Below are 17,944 nucleotides of genomic sequence, written 5' to 3' on the forward strand. Positions count from 1 at the left end.
TCTCTCTCTAGGATGAAACATAATCACAGACTGAAACAGATAAGTCTGCTCCTGTAGCTCTGACACCATGTGATTGTGTGTTTGTGCGAGCCACTGATGCATCAGAAAAAGATTATCATCAGATTTAAAAAAGAGATTTATTGAGACTGATCCCTAGAAAAAATGACTGTCACAGTTTCCTTTATCATAAGCAAAATTGAGACTGATCCCTAGAAAAAATGACACATTTTCCTTTATCATAAGCAAAAAGCTATAATGACTTAAATAATAATAAATATAACATTTTACATTTCTAAGCTCTTGTGTGATCGATTACAGTCTGAATTACGGGATTAATAGGAACGTTTTCAGCAGCTCATCCTAAGGTTTGACACTCAAGGTTTGTGTGAGTGCCTGAGAACTTAAAGCAAAAACGCAAAACAAATTGGTATTTTATGAAAACAATAAAAAAAAAAAACCCTGATACTGCGGTGTTGAGTTGTTGTTCCTTTGGACACTTTTGTCTCTATTTCTCTCTGTCCTCTCTGTTGGTCTCACATTCTGCTGAGCTGGATTTTACTGGGACATCAGAGACATTCTGTGCTGAATATTTAATGAGGCTCATGAGGTGCATGAGGTTCAAGATTTATCTATCGCACTGTTGTTATCAGCTTTCCTCACTGTTTACAAGGTCAATCATAGCGCGTGTGTCCCCCTCTCTCACATACACACACACACACAACCAATCGTGTGGCTTTGGTGTATGTAGAGAGTTTAAAATCGCACCCTCTGACCACATATTGGTTTGGTATTGATTTTGACTTTTGAGTGGTGGACGGATACTTAAATATTGTTAACTCCCCAAACTTCAGGAGCTGCACAGACACTGAGGAGTCGAGAAGAAAATATGGCAGAAATGAGTTTTAACCTGAAATGCGTGATTTTCATTTTCTACCTGTTTATGTTTTAAACAGATGCTTGTAAACCCATCACCAGTCAACACCAAAATTCCATGAAGAAAGTGAAACGCTACTGGACTATCGCTGCCTCCTGTGGTCAGTTTGCATTACTGAGATGAGTCACAGAACATTTTTAAAAACGGCGATGGATGCAGCGTTTTAGTACCAAGATGAGTCACAGAACATTTTTAAAAACAGCGATGGATGCAGCGTTGTAGTACCATATTTTCCGGATTATAAATCGCTCTGGAGCATGAGTTGCACCAGCGCCTTCTAGTGGCTGTCAGTGTGAAAATAACAAAAATGTTCATTTTTCAGAGGTACAGAAGTAGCAGATACTGGTACACAAGTCTAGAGTGCCCTCTAGTGGCTGTCAGTGTGAAAATAAACATGTGAAATTCTATATTTGAATAAATACGTTGCACCTGAGTATAAGTCACGAAACGAGCCAGAAGATGAAAAAAGTGTGACATATATTCTGGAATATAAGGTACTTCGATGTAAAACCAGTGATTTTCTCAATGAACTTTGATGCGTGAAACAAAATAGAGAATGCATATGAGGAGATCATATGATCAGCTTGCAATGATATATGGTTCAAACATGAGACCTTCACTCACAGACGCACAGAGATCACATGATAAGACAACAACAAAAAAAAAAAATCCCATAATTTATTGTCTGCCTCTGCATACACAGCCGGAAAATGAACAACACATGTACAAACACGCACGCCAACACCCACACTCCAGCCTTCTGATAAACTTTGTTTTAATACTCACATTGAAGCTGAACTTCTTCTGGTTTGGATTCAAATTGGTGACACTGAAGCAGAGAAGACTGATCTGCAACTCTGACTCCGGCAAACAGGAAGTGACAGAGGGGCTGTGGGTGGGAGCCGAATCTTCTGGTGTTCCCCCTCTTAGGCATGTCTATGTCCGTTCTCCAACAGAGAGACACACTGTTGTGACAATGGGGGATTTGTGTTGGAGGTATATTAAACACACACACACACAGAGAGAGAGAGAGAGAGAGAGAGAGAGTAAGAGACACATACACACACATATATAAAGCTATATAGGTTCATGCAAATCAAAGGTTTTATGCAACTCAATTAAGGAATCGTGTGAGAGACTCATAATGGTAGAGTATGTGCGTGTGTGTGCGTGTAATAGTGGCGGGGTCCATATTTTACACCCTCAGAACACAACAAAACAAAAAGCCAAGTCTTTAACAGTGCAGGCAGTCAGTTGTTAATAAATCAAAAACCAACAACAATACAGCACAGAAGACAAAACTAAAAGATTTGTCCTTGATATTGAGTCTGATGGATGCTGGTACAGAACTGGAGGCCTGGACCAAAAGGTAAGGGACTGATCAGAATCTGGTGTTGTTTGTCTCCATTACTTCAGATTTTACTCTTCAATTATTACTTCTATTTTAAAACTACTTTCAGATCTATCTATCTATAGATCTATAGATCTATCTATCTATCTATAGATCTATCTATCTATCTATAGATCTCTCTATCTATCTATCTATAGATCTATTTATAGATCTATCTATCTATAGATCTATAGATCTATCTATCTATCTATAGATCTATTTATAGATCTATCTATCTATAGATCTATAGATCTATCTATCTATCTATAGATCTATTTATAGATCTATCTATCTATAGATCTATAGATCTATCTATCTATCTATAGATCTATTTATAGATCTATCTATCTTTCTATCTATCTATCTATCTATCTATCTATCTATCTATCTATCAGACAGTCTCTCACTGGTGATTTCTTAGGTCTTCTTAGTGTAGCTGAACTACTTTTCTACAGTCTCTGTGAACAGAATACGTCTCACGCCAAACTCTTCTCCATGAAAGCATTCTGGTCATTTTTTTGGTCAATTTGCACGATGCCATTATGAGATTTGACAGTTTTTAACATTTCAACTCCAATCTGTTCTTTTCCCAGTGGCAGCTGAAAGCCTAAACTGAGCTTCTATATAAAGAGATGTGGAAAAAACTGCAAACAGCAAACTATAGGACGTGATCTTTGAAACTATGTTCTTGACTCTAACCTCAGTTTTACATAGAGTAACTTCACGGGAGGAATGTGTCTACGTCCCTGTCTCTGTAAAATGTCCACTGCCTCAGGCCAAATTAACTAGACCCTGCTGTTTTTAAAATACCTGCTCTGACAAGTTGAACCAGCTTTAACACCACCCAGGACTAACATCCGCAACGTACTCAGGAGACATTTACAGGAGATGTTGAGAGAGGCGACAAGCTGTGAGAGGACAGAGAATGCGCTTAGAAAATACCAGAATCACAACATAGACGCGACGAGCAGAGAAGGTCCTGGATCTTCACAGGTTTGTTTTTGTTTTGTTTTTTATATTTGATTAATCAAGTCACATTTTGTAAAAAAAAAGTTCTCTCTTTTAGGATCGAACATTTTAACAGCTGGCCAAAGCCACACTCCTTTTTCCAATGTTTCTAAATGCACCACGTGAAGTGTTTCACTCTCTTCTGCTCAGTTTGAGTCATGATTTAATAATATTTAGATTTTATTTTCAATTTATTTCTGACCATTTCTTCATTTGATTACTTTTTATTTCATGTTTTTTACGGTAAAGGCTTTAAACATGTATTTGGTTTACTTTATTTTAAGACTATTTCTTCTGTTTTTGTTTCACTGTTTTGATACCAAAAACATCAGATTTTTACGACTTGTAAGAAAGTTGTCGTTCTTCTGTGTTGTTGCCTGTCTGACAGTCAGATGTCAGAAGAAGCTGCAGCACAGTTCAGATTTTCAACTTCTTTTTTCAAGGTTTTTATTGATTTTTCTCCATATACAGATCCAAGACATGGAAACTTCAGCTCTTCCTTCACACAGTAGGCCCGACAACTATATTTTCACTGCTGAGATTTGCTGAGATTCTCATTATTATTGTTGCTTGTTTCAATCTTTTTTCAAAAATTTGCTCAGATTGGAGAACAGCAGCAGATCCTAGAGTCGCAGCTCATCAGTTTTCTCAGGATCTATTTCTGAGGAACAAAGATTTAGAGCCTCTGCGTCTCAGAGTGGACATCAGGCAAGACAAACAGACGCAGGACCAAGCTTTGGTTCACTTCTACAGCACAGATCATGTTCAATGGGCGAGGCAACTTTACTGCAGACTTGAAGGTACTGTGTAATTTTCAGGGTAATGTTCATGTCTGAAAAATGCTTTACATAGCTCTGTCCAAAAAAAAAAAAGAAATTCCTACACTGAGACGCAACTCAATTTTCGTGGAACATTCTTCGTGGAAACAACTGACCAGAGTTAGTGTGTGTGTTAACAGGTGATCCTGCCACAGGAGAGGGAGTCAATCGTCACATGATGTCAACAGTTATGTTCAAGCTGATCAGTGGCTTCCACATAAACTCAGGTCAGACACTGACATCAACAGTAATCAGAAAATGTCTCAGCAAAAACTGTCAATGACGTTTGGAATTGCCACTTGCAGATTCAACCATCACTAGAATCTTTGAAGGTGAATCCGATCACCTGATCCCATCAGTTTCTGCAGATCTGATCGATAACCGCCTGTTCACCATTGCTGGTAGAATGATCGGACATTCCTTTCTGCACAGTGGACCCAGTTTTCCAGGTCTAAGCCCGGCTGTCCTACATGTCTTGTTTGGAGGATCACTGGAAACCGCGCCCATCACATTAGAGGACTGCCCAGACCTTGACATCCGCAGTGTTGTGCAAGCGGTGAGGACTGTGATGTCACACCGCTATCCTGATCTTTCATTCTTCCTTTCATTCAGATACCTATGACTTTTTTTTTCTTCTGTTTTAATTCCAGCTCCGAGGAGATGCTGACATTGAAGACAGCGAATACGTGCATTATCTCTGTCTGTACGCAAACCTGCCTCTGCCTAATGTCACCAACAGAAAGTGGCTGGCTGAAAAACTACTCTTTCATGCAGTAAGAAACCGTACATTAATTTAAAAGCACTCTGTTTTTTTGTTTCTACCAATGAACAGTTAGGATTTTTAGGTTTCTATGTTTTAGGTGATTGACAAGACAAAGTTTCAGATCGATCAGCTACGGAAAGGTTTACAAGACACAGGAATTTGGCCGCTGCTTATCCACAGGAGCGATGTAATCCCAATTCTGTTTCCAGGAGAATCGGACGCACAATTAACACCACAGGTACCACTGCAAACAGCTGTATGGATGATCTCACGTGTCCTTTTGTTCAAACGTTTACTTCAGTCTCAAGTTACCTCTGGGTTTTAAAAGCTCTGCCTCCATTGTCCCTGTACTTCTATAGTATATAGTATAGTCTATAGTAGAGGAAGTATCCACGTCATTTTTCTTCCCTAAAACTGTTCCTCAATTCCTACACATGAATCTGATGTTTCTAACGTGCATAGATTTGAAAGCGAAGGCTAAGAAATGTTTTTACATAATTCTATTTCTGTGGAGTTCAACTAAATTCAAGTAACAAGTGGGAAGCGGTGAGCAGAGGAATCCTCTGTTTTTTTGTTTCCCTGCAGTTTGACAAGAACTATACACATGAATCTGATGTTTCTAACGTGAAGATTCAGAAGATTCACTTAAGCTTAGATTTTAAGTTGGTTCTATTTTGTTTTTCAGATGATCTTAGATCAAATTGTATGGCCTGAATCCCTTACCATCATATTCGACCAGTTTTACACCCCAGATGACGACGACTCAGGGGTCGCAGACACTGATCGAGTGTCAGGTTATTTAAAAACCTTCATTAAAAATGGTGGGTGTGGTTTCCACACTGAGGCCAGCCTCATGTGTTGCCGCTGTTTTAACCGTGACTATCTGCTGTTTCGAACGACACAGCGACCCCCGCAGATCTGAAAAGCCTCACCAGGTTCTGGACCGGCTGGGAGCTGCCGTCAACAGAGATGAAGGTGGAGGTGGTAAACGCGCTGCTTCCCACAGCGTACACATGCTTCGAGAAGCTGCGGCTGCCCAGACATTACAACAGCTATAGAACTTTTGACATAGATCTGAGGGCCTGTATCTCCAGCAGCTACAGTGGATTTGGCTGTACATAAAGAACCAACGTCCAGTTCAGTCGCAGATTTGTTTCAAAAAAAAAAAATTAAAAATTAAAAAAATGTAAACTGCTCTGGTTTTTTGATGTTTTGGTGTTTTTAATAAATCAAATACAGATGTTTATAGAAAATATGTTATATAAATGTATTTAATGTCAGATTTATCCTATTTAAAGCTTCTAATTTGCAAACAGCCTATAACCCTATAAAATTATTATAATTAATAATTCTTTAATTCTCTCTAAAATTCTTAATTAATTGAGTTCTCTACCATTTCATCTTTTATACCCACCCAATGTTTCATCTCTACCCATTAAACTCTCCTTATTCATTTTTCTTTACCCCCTTCTCTTCCTTCTTCTTTGTCTTTATCTGCCCACACCTCTTCCACCTGCTTCACTTTCTTTTCTACTTCATTCTTCTTTTTATACTCGTTTCTTCTAATCCGTCTGTATACTTGTTTATCTATAGCTCAGATTTTAGCCGGTTTTCCCCTGTTCATTCTGGTTTTTTTCCTGCACCTGCTTCCTGAGTCTTTTAAAGTGTGCTATCTGCTCTTGCATTGTTGTACCACTAGAGGTCAGTCTGTCTAAAGATACCGGAACGAAGTCAAACTTTTAGGTGTGTTTATGCTGCAAGTACTTAGACTTTGAATAATTTGTGAACATTAGTTTTTTTAAATTAATTTTTATTCCTTTCTGGTCTGACTTGTCAGTTTTTATCCCAGTTGTTCACTGACTGACCTGAGGATTGTTTAGTCTCGAAGGACCAACTCAGACATGTCCAACATCTTTGTCTAAAAACGATTTGTATACTTAATAATAAAAGTGCTAATCACATTCTGAAACCAAACCTCTGCCACAGGCTTTTAGAACATTACTTATAAAACAATTATGATAAATTTTCATTGTAGTGTCTTCTCTTGAACATTTATCAAGCTTTAAAATCATTTAAGCGTCACATAATGATGATGTATTTCAGTTTTCTTGTCCATCAAACTTCAGCTGTTTAACTGTTTTGATGATGTTCTGAGTGATGCTAAGAATAAACTTTCCTGGAGTGAGAAAGAAAAAGAGAGAGAGAGAGAGAGAGATTGGTGAGGGTGTGTTTGTGGGGATAGTGGGGAGGGGGGTATGTTTAAATAAAGGAGACCTCCCCTCTGTTTTATCCATCCTTCTTTCGCTGCTTCATTTCTGTCTTCTCCTGCCATTTTGGTAAGTTGCTTTTTATACGATCTTATATAACAGAAAAAAAAAATACATAAAAGACTTCTGACTGCGAACATCATCATTTTGTTTTTAAATTTAACTTGAAGACAATTTAAAGAATGCACAACGATGATTTCGAAGAACTAACAAAATCAATATAAATAAAAATGTAGTGCCTTGGCTATGGTTTAAAAAGTGGGTTTATAAATGGTAAAAACACATCCTCACCATGGTTCATACTGGCGTCTGGTGACATGAGACAAAACATTAGGAAAACATTTACTGCCATTTAACAAGTGCTAATTACAATAATAATTAAATATTTTGATCTTTAAATGTCTTAGTATATATATATCATATATATATATAAATATATATCATATATAAAGTCACATGTCAAAAAGTATGTTCAATATATATCTTGTGATACTGCTCTTTGAAGTTTGTTGTAAAATCGAATATACTGTATATATGTATATATTTCTGGACTAAAAAGACAAATAAAGAAACACAAAGACCAAGTAACTTGAGCCACCGAGACAATAATCTGTCCCGCCTCAGACAGAAGACAGAACTGATGAAGATTTTCTGAACTGATTCGTCAACGTTTTACTAAGAACATGTCTGCCCCCTGCTGGTCAACGTACACTGCACAGCCAGCTGTACTGTATACACCTTAAATACGGGCTTGACTCAAAAACGTCAGTCCTTTACAAAATAAAATGTTTGTATGAAATGCGTTGCTAAATCAGTTACTAAGTTAAGGAAAGGTTCTGAAATAAAGACCATCTGATCCTCTTTAAACTATTAAACCTCTAAACGGAAGATCATCTGAGCTTCTGACCTAAAGGAGGCTCTGGGATGAGAAGTGGACCTCAGTATCAACAACAATGACAGCACAATGACCAGCATGAAAGAAGATCTACACAGAGAGCATGTGGAATCTCTGCTAGTTATCGTCAGTAAACCCCTGATCTGAAAGTATAAACTCAGCCTCCACAGCTGTCTCTGTCTCCCCTCCAAACCCCCCACGCATCCCCCCGATCTATTTGGAGGAACAGTCCACTCTAAATTCCTCTTTAACAGATAATCCCAAAAAGAAAGACGAGAATGAGAGACAACTATCAGTCTGGAATTCTGCTAATCCATCGTCAGAGAGTTTCTAGGTAACGTCACTTACAGGTCAAACCAAATTTAAAGGAAAAGAAACACAGTTTGGTGACAAACCAAGATAAGATAAGATAAAACAAAAAAGGACAGGAGGATTCTCATTGGTTACTGATTTGATAATGTGATGTGCAGGAGGGGATAAAATGTAATTGTAAATGTGTCAAATGTCAAATTAGACGAGATAACCTCAAAATAAGGAAATTCTCAAATGTTCTGTTTTTGTCAACAGACCAACAATGCGTTCACTGTTGGTATAGGAAAAAAGAAGTATTAATAGTGTTTTCTAAAAAAAATTACACACAAATAGTAAAAAAGGCAACAGCAAAACTGTGTCAATAACATGTGTAAAAGGAAACAGAAATGAGGAGCAGTCAAGATACACAGACTGATTTATCTGTTGAGTGGCTTCACTTCAGACAAGTGAGCGTCAGTGGATTAGAGTGGAGGTAAACAGAGGTCAGTTGTCCGCTGCCAAGAGAGCAAATGTCAGCGCGAGAAACTTCCCACTGACAGTTTCCATTAACCTGCACCACATTTTCACAGAGGAAGAATGAGGAAAGAGGATCTGCTTCTGTTGCTGCTGCTACTAGGAACACTGGAGAACAATCGCTTGACAACTGTTCACTAAATATGTGTGTGTGTGTGTGTGTGTGTGTGTGTTAAGGTCTAATCTCCTGTGTGTCTCCTCCAGTGAAGGCTGATCAGCATCAGGATGCCAGAGCATGTGTGAGTGACCAGGCTTTGTGTTCTTATTTTAGACACTGTTCTCACTTAAACACAAATCTAAAACAAAACTGTTTCCTAACACTTATGACTGATTTGTTCTGTCTTTTTTTTTTTACAGCCCAGAGGTGAGTTGGAGCTATTTTTAAAAATATTATAAATTTCAAAATATATATGGTATTCACAGGATATACTACTTATGTCTTATTCAGAGTGGAGTGTGCTTTGTATGCCTTTGTTATCTTAATAATCTGTTCTCCAAATATGGGGTATTTTAGATCACAGAAGACTCTGTCTACAGCTGCCTCCTGCGTTTAGTTTGTGTCTGTGACGTTATTTTGAAGTGAAGATTTGATACAATTTAATCTAAGGATGTCACGATTATAGATTTCCTTGGTACAATAATGGTCAGGGAAGTACAAGAAAAATGACAATAATCCGATTGTAATTAAACAACACAAAAAAAAATCACCACAGAACTGAAAACAATAAAATAAACTGACATACAGTATGTACTACATACTGTATATCTCTCTGAGAAAACACATGTGAAGGACTACAGGACCTTTATGTAGTCAATCTTATAAAACATAATTATATTGCTAAATATATGTCCCATTATTTGTATTTGTATATTTAAGTATCTATCTATATAGGACCAATCAGGGCAATTGTATAAATTAATTATTAATTAATTAAGGAAATCAATTCCCAGCCATACCAGGTGTTTAAGTTTATTTTAATTGTTTAATAGTTTGTCTAATTTTATGCAGTCACATAGTGAACTTGTCTGTTATTTTGGTTCGTTTATTTTATATTTAATAATGACATACACATATTAGTAATGAAAGAGACGGATATCCTATAGTGCTGGAAGCACAAGCCCAACATTTACATTTACTGATGGGAGAAAGCTAAAGAAGCTAATGCTAAATGTTCACAGACTGAGCACTTAGAAAGCTAAAGAAGCTAATGCTAAATGCTCACAGACTACATAAAGTTTTCTTCTACAGGTCATTGAACACTGACACTGAAACTGTCCGACAAAAAATATATTTTTTAAATGAAATAAAAACAAAAAAACAATTCAATGTTACGTTAAGAAAACGTATTTACCTTTACTTTGGCGAACAATATCCGGTAGTTGTCCCGCAGGTGATGAAACATGTTGAATGTTCAGTACTTCATTCTTTTACCGCCATTAATGGTTTAAATGCTGGCAAGTTCCTTTAGTCATTTAGTCGGTAGTCAAAATAATCCCATGTGGCTGTTTTTACGCTCTTTTTCAAGGAAATTTCTCCTTCCGCCATTTCCCCCACGTAGACACGTCTCTCTTCTGCAACTTGCAGGGACCGAAAAACAGCAACACACGCGGTAATACCCGGGTGTTGTGTAACTTTGTTTTCGTTCCCCTTGAGTTGCGCTCAACTATAGTTCCGTGATATTACTTTCCAACGGTATTCAGGAAACGAAACGATAAACGAACTGTAGCGCTTGGTAACTGTCTACTAATTGTGATATCGAGTGATTGTTAAATTCCTACTTTAATCATAAACGTGATACATTCACAGAATAAACGAATGTTGTCAAAAGACATGATTAATCAATCCAATTAATATTATTTCAGAGAAAACCAAAGATATCGGCTTCAAGGAAGCTGATGCTCAAGGTCAGTAATGCGATGTAATACACATGTTTAACTGCAGGGGACAAGTGTGTTCTTTCTGCTACTGACAATTTATTCTTAGCCTTTTAGCCTTGTTTTCTTCTGTTGACTTACGCCTGCACAGAGTCTGATGGTGGCAAAGGCTAAAGAGGAGCTAGAGCAGGAAATCCTGGACAAAGAGGAGGAGAAAGACAGGTATCTCTCAGAGAGAGCGCCCCCTCTCAAAACTAGTGGTCTGAGCCTCGCACAGCTGCAGGTAAAACATGGCAGGTTTAAAGTCTCAAAAATCTCTTTAGGAGGAAATACATCTGTGTTTTATTGTTTATCGTTTGGTAATGTGCAGGATCTGTGCAGAGAACTTCATGCCAAAATTGATGTGGTGGATGAAGAACGATACGACATTGAAGCTAAAGTCATGCTCAACACACGTGAGGTGACTGCTTGAACCATCGTATCGGTCATTTCCAACCAATGCACAGAAGCTGCTCTGCTGCTAATGCAATAGAGGAAATTGTCATTTTAAGCCCAAATGAGCTGGTGGTCCACTGCTGCCTCTTGTGGTCAGTATGTGTCACTGTGGTAAATCTGAACAAAAGGTTTTAAACATTTACAACACAAAATACAGGGATAAACAACTGCTGCGTACCTGTGAGATCAAATGACGGACTTTGGTGTGCTCGACTTTTGACAGATTTTACAGATTGGATCCAGCAGCAGGGGGTGCTCAAAGCTCAATCATCGCTGTCTCATTGTGCAACAGTAGGATGTCTTGCGGTCTCTTAACGTGTATGTATCCATGGCCCAGATTAAAGACTTGAACATCAAGGTTTTGGACCTGAGGGGGAAATTCAAGAGGCCAAATCTGCGCAGAGTTCGTGTGTCTGCTGACGCCATCCTGCGCTCTCTGCTGGGATCCAAACACAAGGTTTCCATGGATCTGAGGGCCAACCTGAAGTCTGTGAAAAAAGAGGACACCGAGAAGGTGTGTGTTTCGCTAATACACACACAAATACACACGCAACAAATAAGTACACAAACAGTTGTGTCCCTCAGGGACAGAGTAAAGTTTCAGATGCAAACATGACATCATCACTTCAAAAACAAAACACCCGAAACATCTGCCTGTTTATGTGTTACAAAAACACACAGTGTGTGTGTGGGGGGGGAGAGAGAGAGAGAGCGTGAGAACATTACACAACCTCCTCATTGTACACTCCTGGAGTTGGGATGTGATGGTTGTGTGTTTGTTTGTGTGTGAACCAGTTGAACAGGTACATTTTAATGGTTTTCCCTCAGGAGACAATTAAATGTCAACAATGCGTCTTGGCTGTTCTTTCATTCAACCAAGAGAGATTTTCAAATCTGGTTTCTATGAGTATTTATCCAATTTTACCAGCACTCACCAACATGAGTGCCCTCTGCGGCTTCAGTCAGAATGATAAAATCCACTTCAGTTCAAACTAAGAGCGCTTTTTTCCCCCAGACATTCACATTTTTTAACAAGCATGTATTTTATCAGTTTAAACACAGCAGTCTAAACGTTAACACTGATCAGACAGCTGTGATAATGCCTTGTGCATCACACAAACACACACACAAAAATGCATTTTCTTCTCGTTCTTTGAGCAGAAGCGTCCAGTGGAAGACAGCGACTGGAGGAAGAACGTGGAGGCCATGTCAGGAATGGAAGGAAGAAAGAAGATGTTTGACGCAGCTAAAGGTCCTGCGCAGTGAACGACGGCAGAGTTGTCTCCTCTTCTGCTCCGGCTGGTTTTAACACACTGCTGTCTTTTTTTTTTTCCTATGCCAGGAAGGGTTTTTACTTCACCCCGCCCTTCTTAGATAACGTTTTAAAAGGTACAGATCTATGTGCGATTATTGCGTCAACTTTTTTTTCTATAATTATTTCACCATTTCAGCACAGGAACACTTACTGTACGTGAGCCTTTCATTTCCCTGATAGACAAATATGGTCTGCTGCTGACATAATGGTATGAAAAGTGATCTAATAAAATGATTTGCATGTTTTATTTTCTTCACTGTGGAGAAATCCTTATCTTGTCTTATGGTTTTGCAAACCTGTAAGGCGACAAACTCTTCTGTTGCATTTACATGAGAACATATAAAATACACAAATAAAATACTGGATATAAAACTGACTTATTTCCTAATTTGTGGAATCGTTAGTTTAAGGCTGCGGGTTTCACACAAATTTATAAATTAAATTTTTGGATGGATTTTTTTTTTAAAGTAATCTGTGTAGGCTTAGCGGTTTGCACCTATCGTCGAGCTGCTCTGCTTCTCACGCTAGCATGTAGCTAAACTGGCGTTTTTTGATCCTAAAAACTCACGACCAACTCAATCCAAAAATACTTGGAGGCAGCACACATTAATATGGCTTCACGGCTGTACAGAAAAACCCAAACGCGTTGAGAATATACAGTGATATACTGTGAATATACAGTTTTTTTTACGCTTAACAACTGTAATAATAACAACATTGTTCCTGTTTACGTCACTGTTTGTTTGATCAGGAACAGGTTGTGACGGTGACGGTAATTTTTTAAATGAGAGAAGCAACATTAAACGGGTGTCACGTTAAAACAGGCTTCTGCAGATAAGCACCTCTGTCTTCCAGTTGTAAAACAATTCTTTTTGCATGTTCATCGTGCATCAAGTGTTTGATAAATGCAACTTAGTCGTTGTTACTTAATCTGTCTGGAAACAAGGAACCTGCACACAGGGTGTGTTAGAAGGAAATACACTATTATTATTGTATTTTACGGAATTTCTTTAGAATATTTCAACGAAAAAAAAAAACAACAACCCTTTTTTGAGTTATATTTACACACTTGTAAAAACTCAATCTGAATTCAACTTGTGTGGGTGGGTGTGTGTGTGTATATGTGTTGGGTCATAGTCCTTTACACCAGGTGAGGGATGTGGCCACACACTACACAGTAAAGCAAATACTGGCTCACATAATAAAGTGCAGTCAAGCATTGAACTGAATTCCACCTGCAGAAAAACACTGGAAGTGTTTCTTCGTCTGGGGCCAGATTCACAAAACACATTTGTCTCATTGGACTTAGCCATGACGTACCGTCATGCTAGCAGCAGTTTATTCAAAAATTTGACAGACAACTTAAAAAAAACAGAGTTAAAATTAGTGTTCTACTTTCTCTCTATTACTTTTTTACAAGATTCTATGATAAACAGCAGACAAAATTTGCAGATGAAAATAATATTCGGCACATATATAACTGATATATTTATTTAAATTTGTGATAAGACTGTAATCACTATCACCGTTGTCAATATACGTGAAGCTTCCTCCTCTTTAGCTCTCTCTCTCTCTCTCTCTATTACCTGTGGCAGGTCATGTGACTCCGCCTCCACTACAGGGTAAAGGTAGATTCCTCCTCCTGTTTTGTGTCAAACTAAACTTGTCACTCTGTCCGTGTGTGACAGGAACTGACCGGGGGGATTTAAACTGTATTTGAAATACAGGCGTTATTGTTTCCGTCTTTTACTGCGAGTTGAACATGTCCATCAGTCGGAAGAACTGGTCTGCTCTGTCCAGGTGAGGGTTTTGCTGCCTCTCTTATATTATAAATGGTGATAATACTGGTTAAAAATAAAATCCATGTATAGAGCATAAAGGTAGTTCATCTCATGTCTTGTTTTTTAAGTTCCAGAATAAAAAAAAAAGCTTGAACTGAAGTTATACAGTAAGAGAATGACAAACATTAGCATACGTACTAGCATATCAAACGCCACTATCTTTTCGGTAATTTTGTATTTTAGATGATTATTTATTATAAATAGTGTTTACAGGAGTGTTTAATCAGCTCTATTCTCCTGCTGCTTAACGTTCATAGCACATGTAGGACACAGGTCAAACACTGAGCACTGGACTGACGGCTGAACTTACTGTAAACTGAAAGCTGCTGGAGTAGCATGAGAAATGCTGCTGTCACTGTTTTGTATGTTTTCGACAATACTCGACAACAACAACCATTTTGGGACAAGGCGCATCAATGGAGCCACTTGTTAGCATACACAGCTAAAGGCTATCTTTTAGGCAAATGACCTGTGAGGATTTTTTAGGATGTAAGTGTGATTCCCGAACCCTGGTCCGTGGGTCGTTTGATACCCGGCCGGGGGGAAATATTTAAACATTAACTTTTAATTACTAACTACTTTCCATTTACTTTCTTCAATTAAAGATAAGATAATATCTTTGAGATTCTGTCAACAGAATGAAGGTGTTTTTATTTTGAAATTTTACTGCTTCTTAACGATCCGTTCACAATCCTTCAATTATCAAAACGGTGCTACTGGTCCGCAATTCCAGACGGTACAGGCCAAACGGTCTTTGGTGAAATTCAGACTTTATTTTCTGTCTCAGTCTTGCACGACAGCGGACGGTGGAGGATGAGGAGGAGGTGGAGAGGGAGAGGAGGAGGAGAGTGAAAAGCTCCAGCAGCTGTTCTGACAAGGACGCGCCCAGCAGAACCACATCCTCTAATGACAGTCCTGGATCTGACTCCAAAACGGAGGAAACCAGCAGGTTAATCCGAAACCTTTCAGACAGAGTTTTGTTTTTGTACCAGTCAAAAGTCTTCTTTGGAGCAAAGACTATCGCACTGTAATTGCCCCAGCCTGGGGTCAATAAAGTATATCTATCTATAAGTCAAAGTCAAACAATGAATGAACTTCCTGGTGAAGGCATCTCTCAGCGTAAACTTAACTCTTTATCGTGCAGCTGTTTTTACTTTGATCACTCATTGAATTTCAGCCCTAGATGGAGAGTTTTGATGAGCGTACATTTGTCTCAAGGCAGTGTGTCCTTTGTTCTCCAACCTGACACCACAGAAAAATGTGAGGAGCTGCTCAGACCCGCGGAGAAACCTGATTGGACTCTGGTCTGAGAGCTCCTCGCACTCAAAGACAATCTCATCGTTTCTGTGTGTGTGTGTGTCTCCAGCTTAGAGCAGATTCAGTTGGACTTCGTGGAGATGCTGCGGGTTCGTGATGAGACACGGAGGGTAAGACTTGTGGAGACACTGAGGAAACAGAAAGCAGAAGAGGAGGAGGAGGAAGAGGAAGGTGAACCCGTGACTTTCAAAAGAAATGAAAGAAGAAGAGGAACAGAGTCCAGGGTGGAGCCGCGGGGCAACATGAAAGAGGAGCAGGACATGGTATTTGCACCTGAACAGACCACGTCCACACAAGGACCAGCCTCTGGAAGCAGCGGCAGTGATGACACGAACCCAAATGTAAGACACGAGTGTCATGAGCCAAAAGTGTTTATCTTTCTGCTTTCATCAGAAGACGCACAAAGATACAGCAAATGACACGGATCGTTAAAATCCATAACGTCAAACCATAACATCATTTCACGGCCGAGGGATTAGTCAGTTTGACCTTAGCATTAGCGTTGATTAGCATCGTCACATGCAGCCTCAACTGTCAATCGCAAACTATCTACGTGGCCTTTTATTGTCTATTGTCCTCCGAATGAAATCATTATTTTAAGCAGAAACACAACGTCACTGTTACAGTTGAACAGTTTTACCCCCCACTGTCACAGGCAGAAAAACATAGCTAATTATTTACTAAAGATTATCAGAGCTATAAGCCTCGCAAAAAAAAAAGAAGAAAGAATTAGAACATTTACTAATGTCCAACTGAAGTCTATTCATTGTTTATTAAGGAGTCGTTTCCTCACCTGCGTTTCCTGTAAATGTGAAATCGTTTCCTCACCTGCGTTTCCTGTAAACGTGAAACTTCTTAGGATCAACATAAGGAATTTTACTTTGCTACCATAACCTTCTGTCATTGTTCAACTTGTTAGCCACAAGTGATCATGTAAATCATGTGTAAAACTTTGATAAGGTGTGTTTATGGTTATAATTCAAGCCTTATCTAGCGGTGTTGTGTAACAGTGGGTGTGCCTCTGCCAATGTTGACTGTTTCTCTCTGCAGGAAAACAGAGAGCCGCTGAGAAAAGACCCTGATACCCATGCAAAATCCAGCCCCGCACGCAAGTTTGTCAGGTTCAGACCTTTTTTTTTTTTTTAATTATACGCAACAATTAAACAAAGATAAATATGTTTGGTAAAGCAGCCAAAAGCCACTTGCAGTAAAACTTTAAATACTTCGGTAACAGTGAACATACAAGGAAGCGGTTGGTTAATTTTAAGCTAATAATTTAAGATAGGTCATGTGTGAAAGTGGACGAAAAACTGAGATCTTAAACTGCAATTATTGGTATTTTTAAGATGTGTGTCGCATACCCACAAAAGAACCAAACAGTAGCCACTGCTGGCCAGCTATGGTGCTGCAGCTAAAATGTCTTTTCCCTATAGCCGCAAAATGACACTTGGAGAATCTTGGCTTATGTTTCATACAACGATAAACTAGTAGAACACCAGCTTATCATAAATCCCAAACAGTACATTCTGTCAGTTACGCAAACATTTCAAAATGCATATATTGTACAGACTAGCATACGCATCACAACCACTTTGACTACTGTACTATAATAGTACTACCAGTGGATCGATTAGCATTACAAAAGTCTAATGTCATTAACTTAGGTGAGGTAAACCAGTTACTGTATATAATTAATGATATGCAAACAAGGTTTCCTGCTAGCAGAATCATGATCATTGCAGTTACTTTTACCAGCGTTTTGTGTCAGATTGACATTTTATATCTAATACACAGTCAAACTTACTGTATAAAATACTACAAAAATATTACATACGAGTCCATTAAATGTGTCTGTTTCACCAGACTTGATGGTAAGATTATCTGGAATGCTCACACCTGGTATGCATGCCCTTGAGTTACCTTTACTACCGCTAGTGTCAGAATGACACGTTACATGTAAGACACAGGAAAACATAAAAAAACTACAACTACATATAAAACCATTTAATGTTAGTGCTTCATCAGACTTTATGGTATTATTACTCCATCCATCACATCAGTTTGTCACGTACCAGTTCTTGGTAAAGTCAGTCACTGTTGAATTTGTGTAAAAAAAAAAATCGAATTATTCCAAAGGTGTGAAACCCAGAAAAAAAAAAAATCGAATTATTCCAAAGGTATAGGTTAAAAAAACAATGAAT

At 38.5% G+C, this 17,944-nt stretch overlaps 4 protein-coding genes across 8 annotated transcripts in view; 3 read left to right on the plus strand and 1 right to left on the minus strand.

Annotated features, from left to right (window-relative positions):
- LOC103384558 (neuron navigator 1-like) overlaps nucleotides 1–10,383 on the minus strand; it is a 66,332-nt gene extending 55,949 nt beyond the window's left edge. For all 3 annotated transcript variants that reach the window (XM_025059135.1, XM_025059130.1, XM_017036020.2), the window contains exon 1: nucleotides 10,253–10,383. The gene's annotated coding sequence lies outside the window, so the exon portion shown is untranslated. The remainder of the gene's footprint in view (nucleotides 1–10,252) is intronic.
- Nucleotides 2,756–6,836, plus strand: LOC103384563 (G2/M phase-specific E3 ubiquitin-protein ligase-like). Its single transcript, XM_008318122.3, has 9 exons — nucleotides 2,756–3,317; nucleotides 3,804–3,840; nucleotides 3,935–4,132; nucleotides 4,291–4,377; nucleotides 4,456–4,706; nucleotides 4,801–4,923; nucleotides 5,011–5,151; nucleotides 5,599–5,734; nucleotides 5,818–6,836. Exons 1-9 carry the CDS (start codon nucleotides 3,213–3,215, stop codon nucleotides 6,033–6,035), a joined length of 1,296 nt encoding a protein of 431 aa, XP_008316344.2. The 5' UTR covers nucleotides 2,756–3,212; the 3' UTR covers nucleotides 6,036–6,836.
- On the plus strand, nucleotides 7,188–12,950 carry LOC103384557 (troponin I, slow skeletal muscle-like). 3 transcript variants are annotated; one of them, XM_008318114.3, is made up of 8 exons: nucleotides 7,188–7,249; nucleotides 9,105–9,139; nucleotides 9,258–9,264; nucleotides 10,764–10,805; nucleotides 10,927–11,058; nucleotides 11,146–11,235; nucleotides 11,608–11,784; nucleotides 12,432–12,950. In XM_008318114.3, exons 2-8 carry the CDS (start codon nucleotides 9,126–9,128, stop codon nucleotides 12,534–12,536), a joined length of 567 nt encoding a protein of 188 aa, XP_008316336.1. In that variant the 5' UTR covers nucleotides 7,188–7,249; nucleotides 9,105–9,125; the 3' UTR covers nucleotides 12,537–12,950. The 3 variants fall into 3 exon arrangements, with proteins under 3 accessions (XP_008316336.1, XP_008316337.1, XP_016891516.1); XM_008318115.3 differs by having other exon boundaries at nucleotides 7,202–7,249; nucleotides 9,078–9,139; XM_017036027.2 differs by lacking the exons at nucleotides 7,188–7,249; nucleotides 9,105–9,139; nucleotides 9,258–9,264 and adding an exon at nucleotides 10,386–10,510.
- A 728-nt stretch (nucleotides 12,951–13,678) lies between these two features.
- lad1 (ladinin) overlaps nucleotides 13,679–17,944 on the plus strand; it is a 7,394-nt gene continuing 3,128 nt past the window's right edge. Inside the window, exons 1-3 of the mRNA XM_025059111.1 lie at nucleotides 13,679–14,385; nucleotides 15,214–15,375; nucleotides 15,793–16,084. Coding sequence (XP_024914879.1) covers nucleotides 14,348–14,385; nucleotides 15,214–15,375; nucleotides 15,793–16,084 — 492 coding nt within the window. The 5' untranslated portion in view covers nucleotides 13,679–14,347. The remainder of the gene's footprint in view (nucleotides 14,386–15,213; nucleotides 15,376–15,792; nucleotides 16,085–17,944) is intronic.

Source organism: Cynoglossus semilaevis, chromosome 10 (genome assembly GCF_000523025.1).
Source record: "Cynoglossus semilaevis isolate Cse_v1.0 chromosome 10, Cse_v1.0, whole genome shotgun sequence".
Lineage (NCBI taxonomy): Eukaryota > Metazoa > Chordata > Actinopteri > Pleuronectiformes > Cynoglossidae > Cynoglossus > Cynoglossus semilaevis.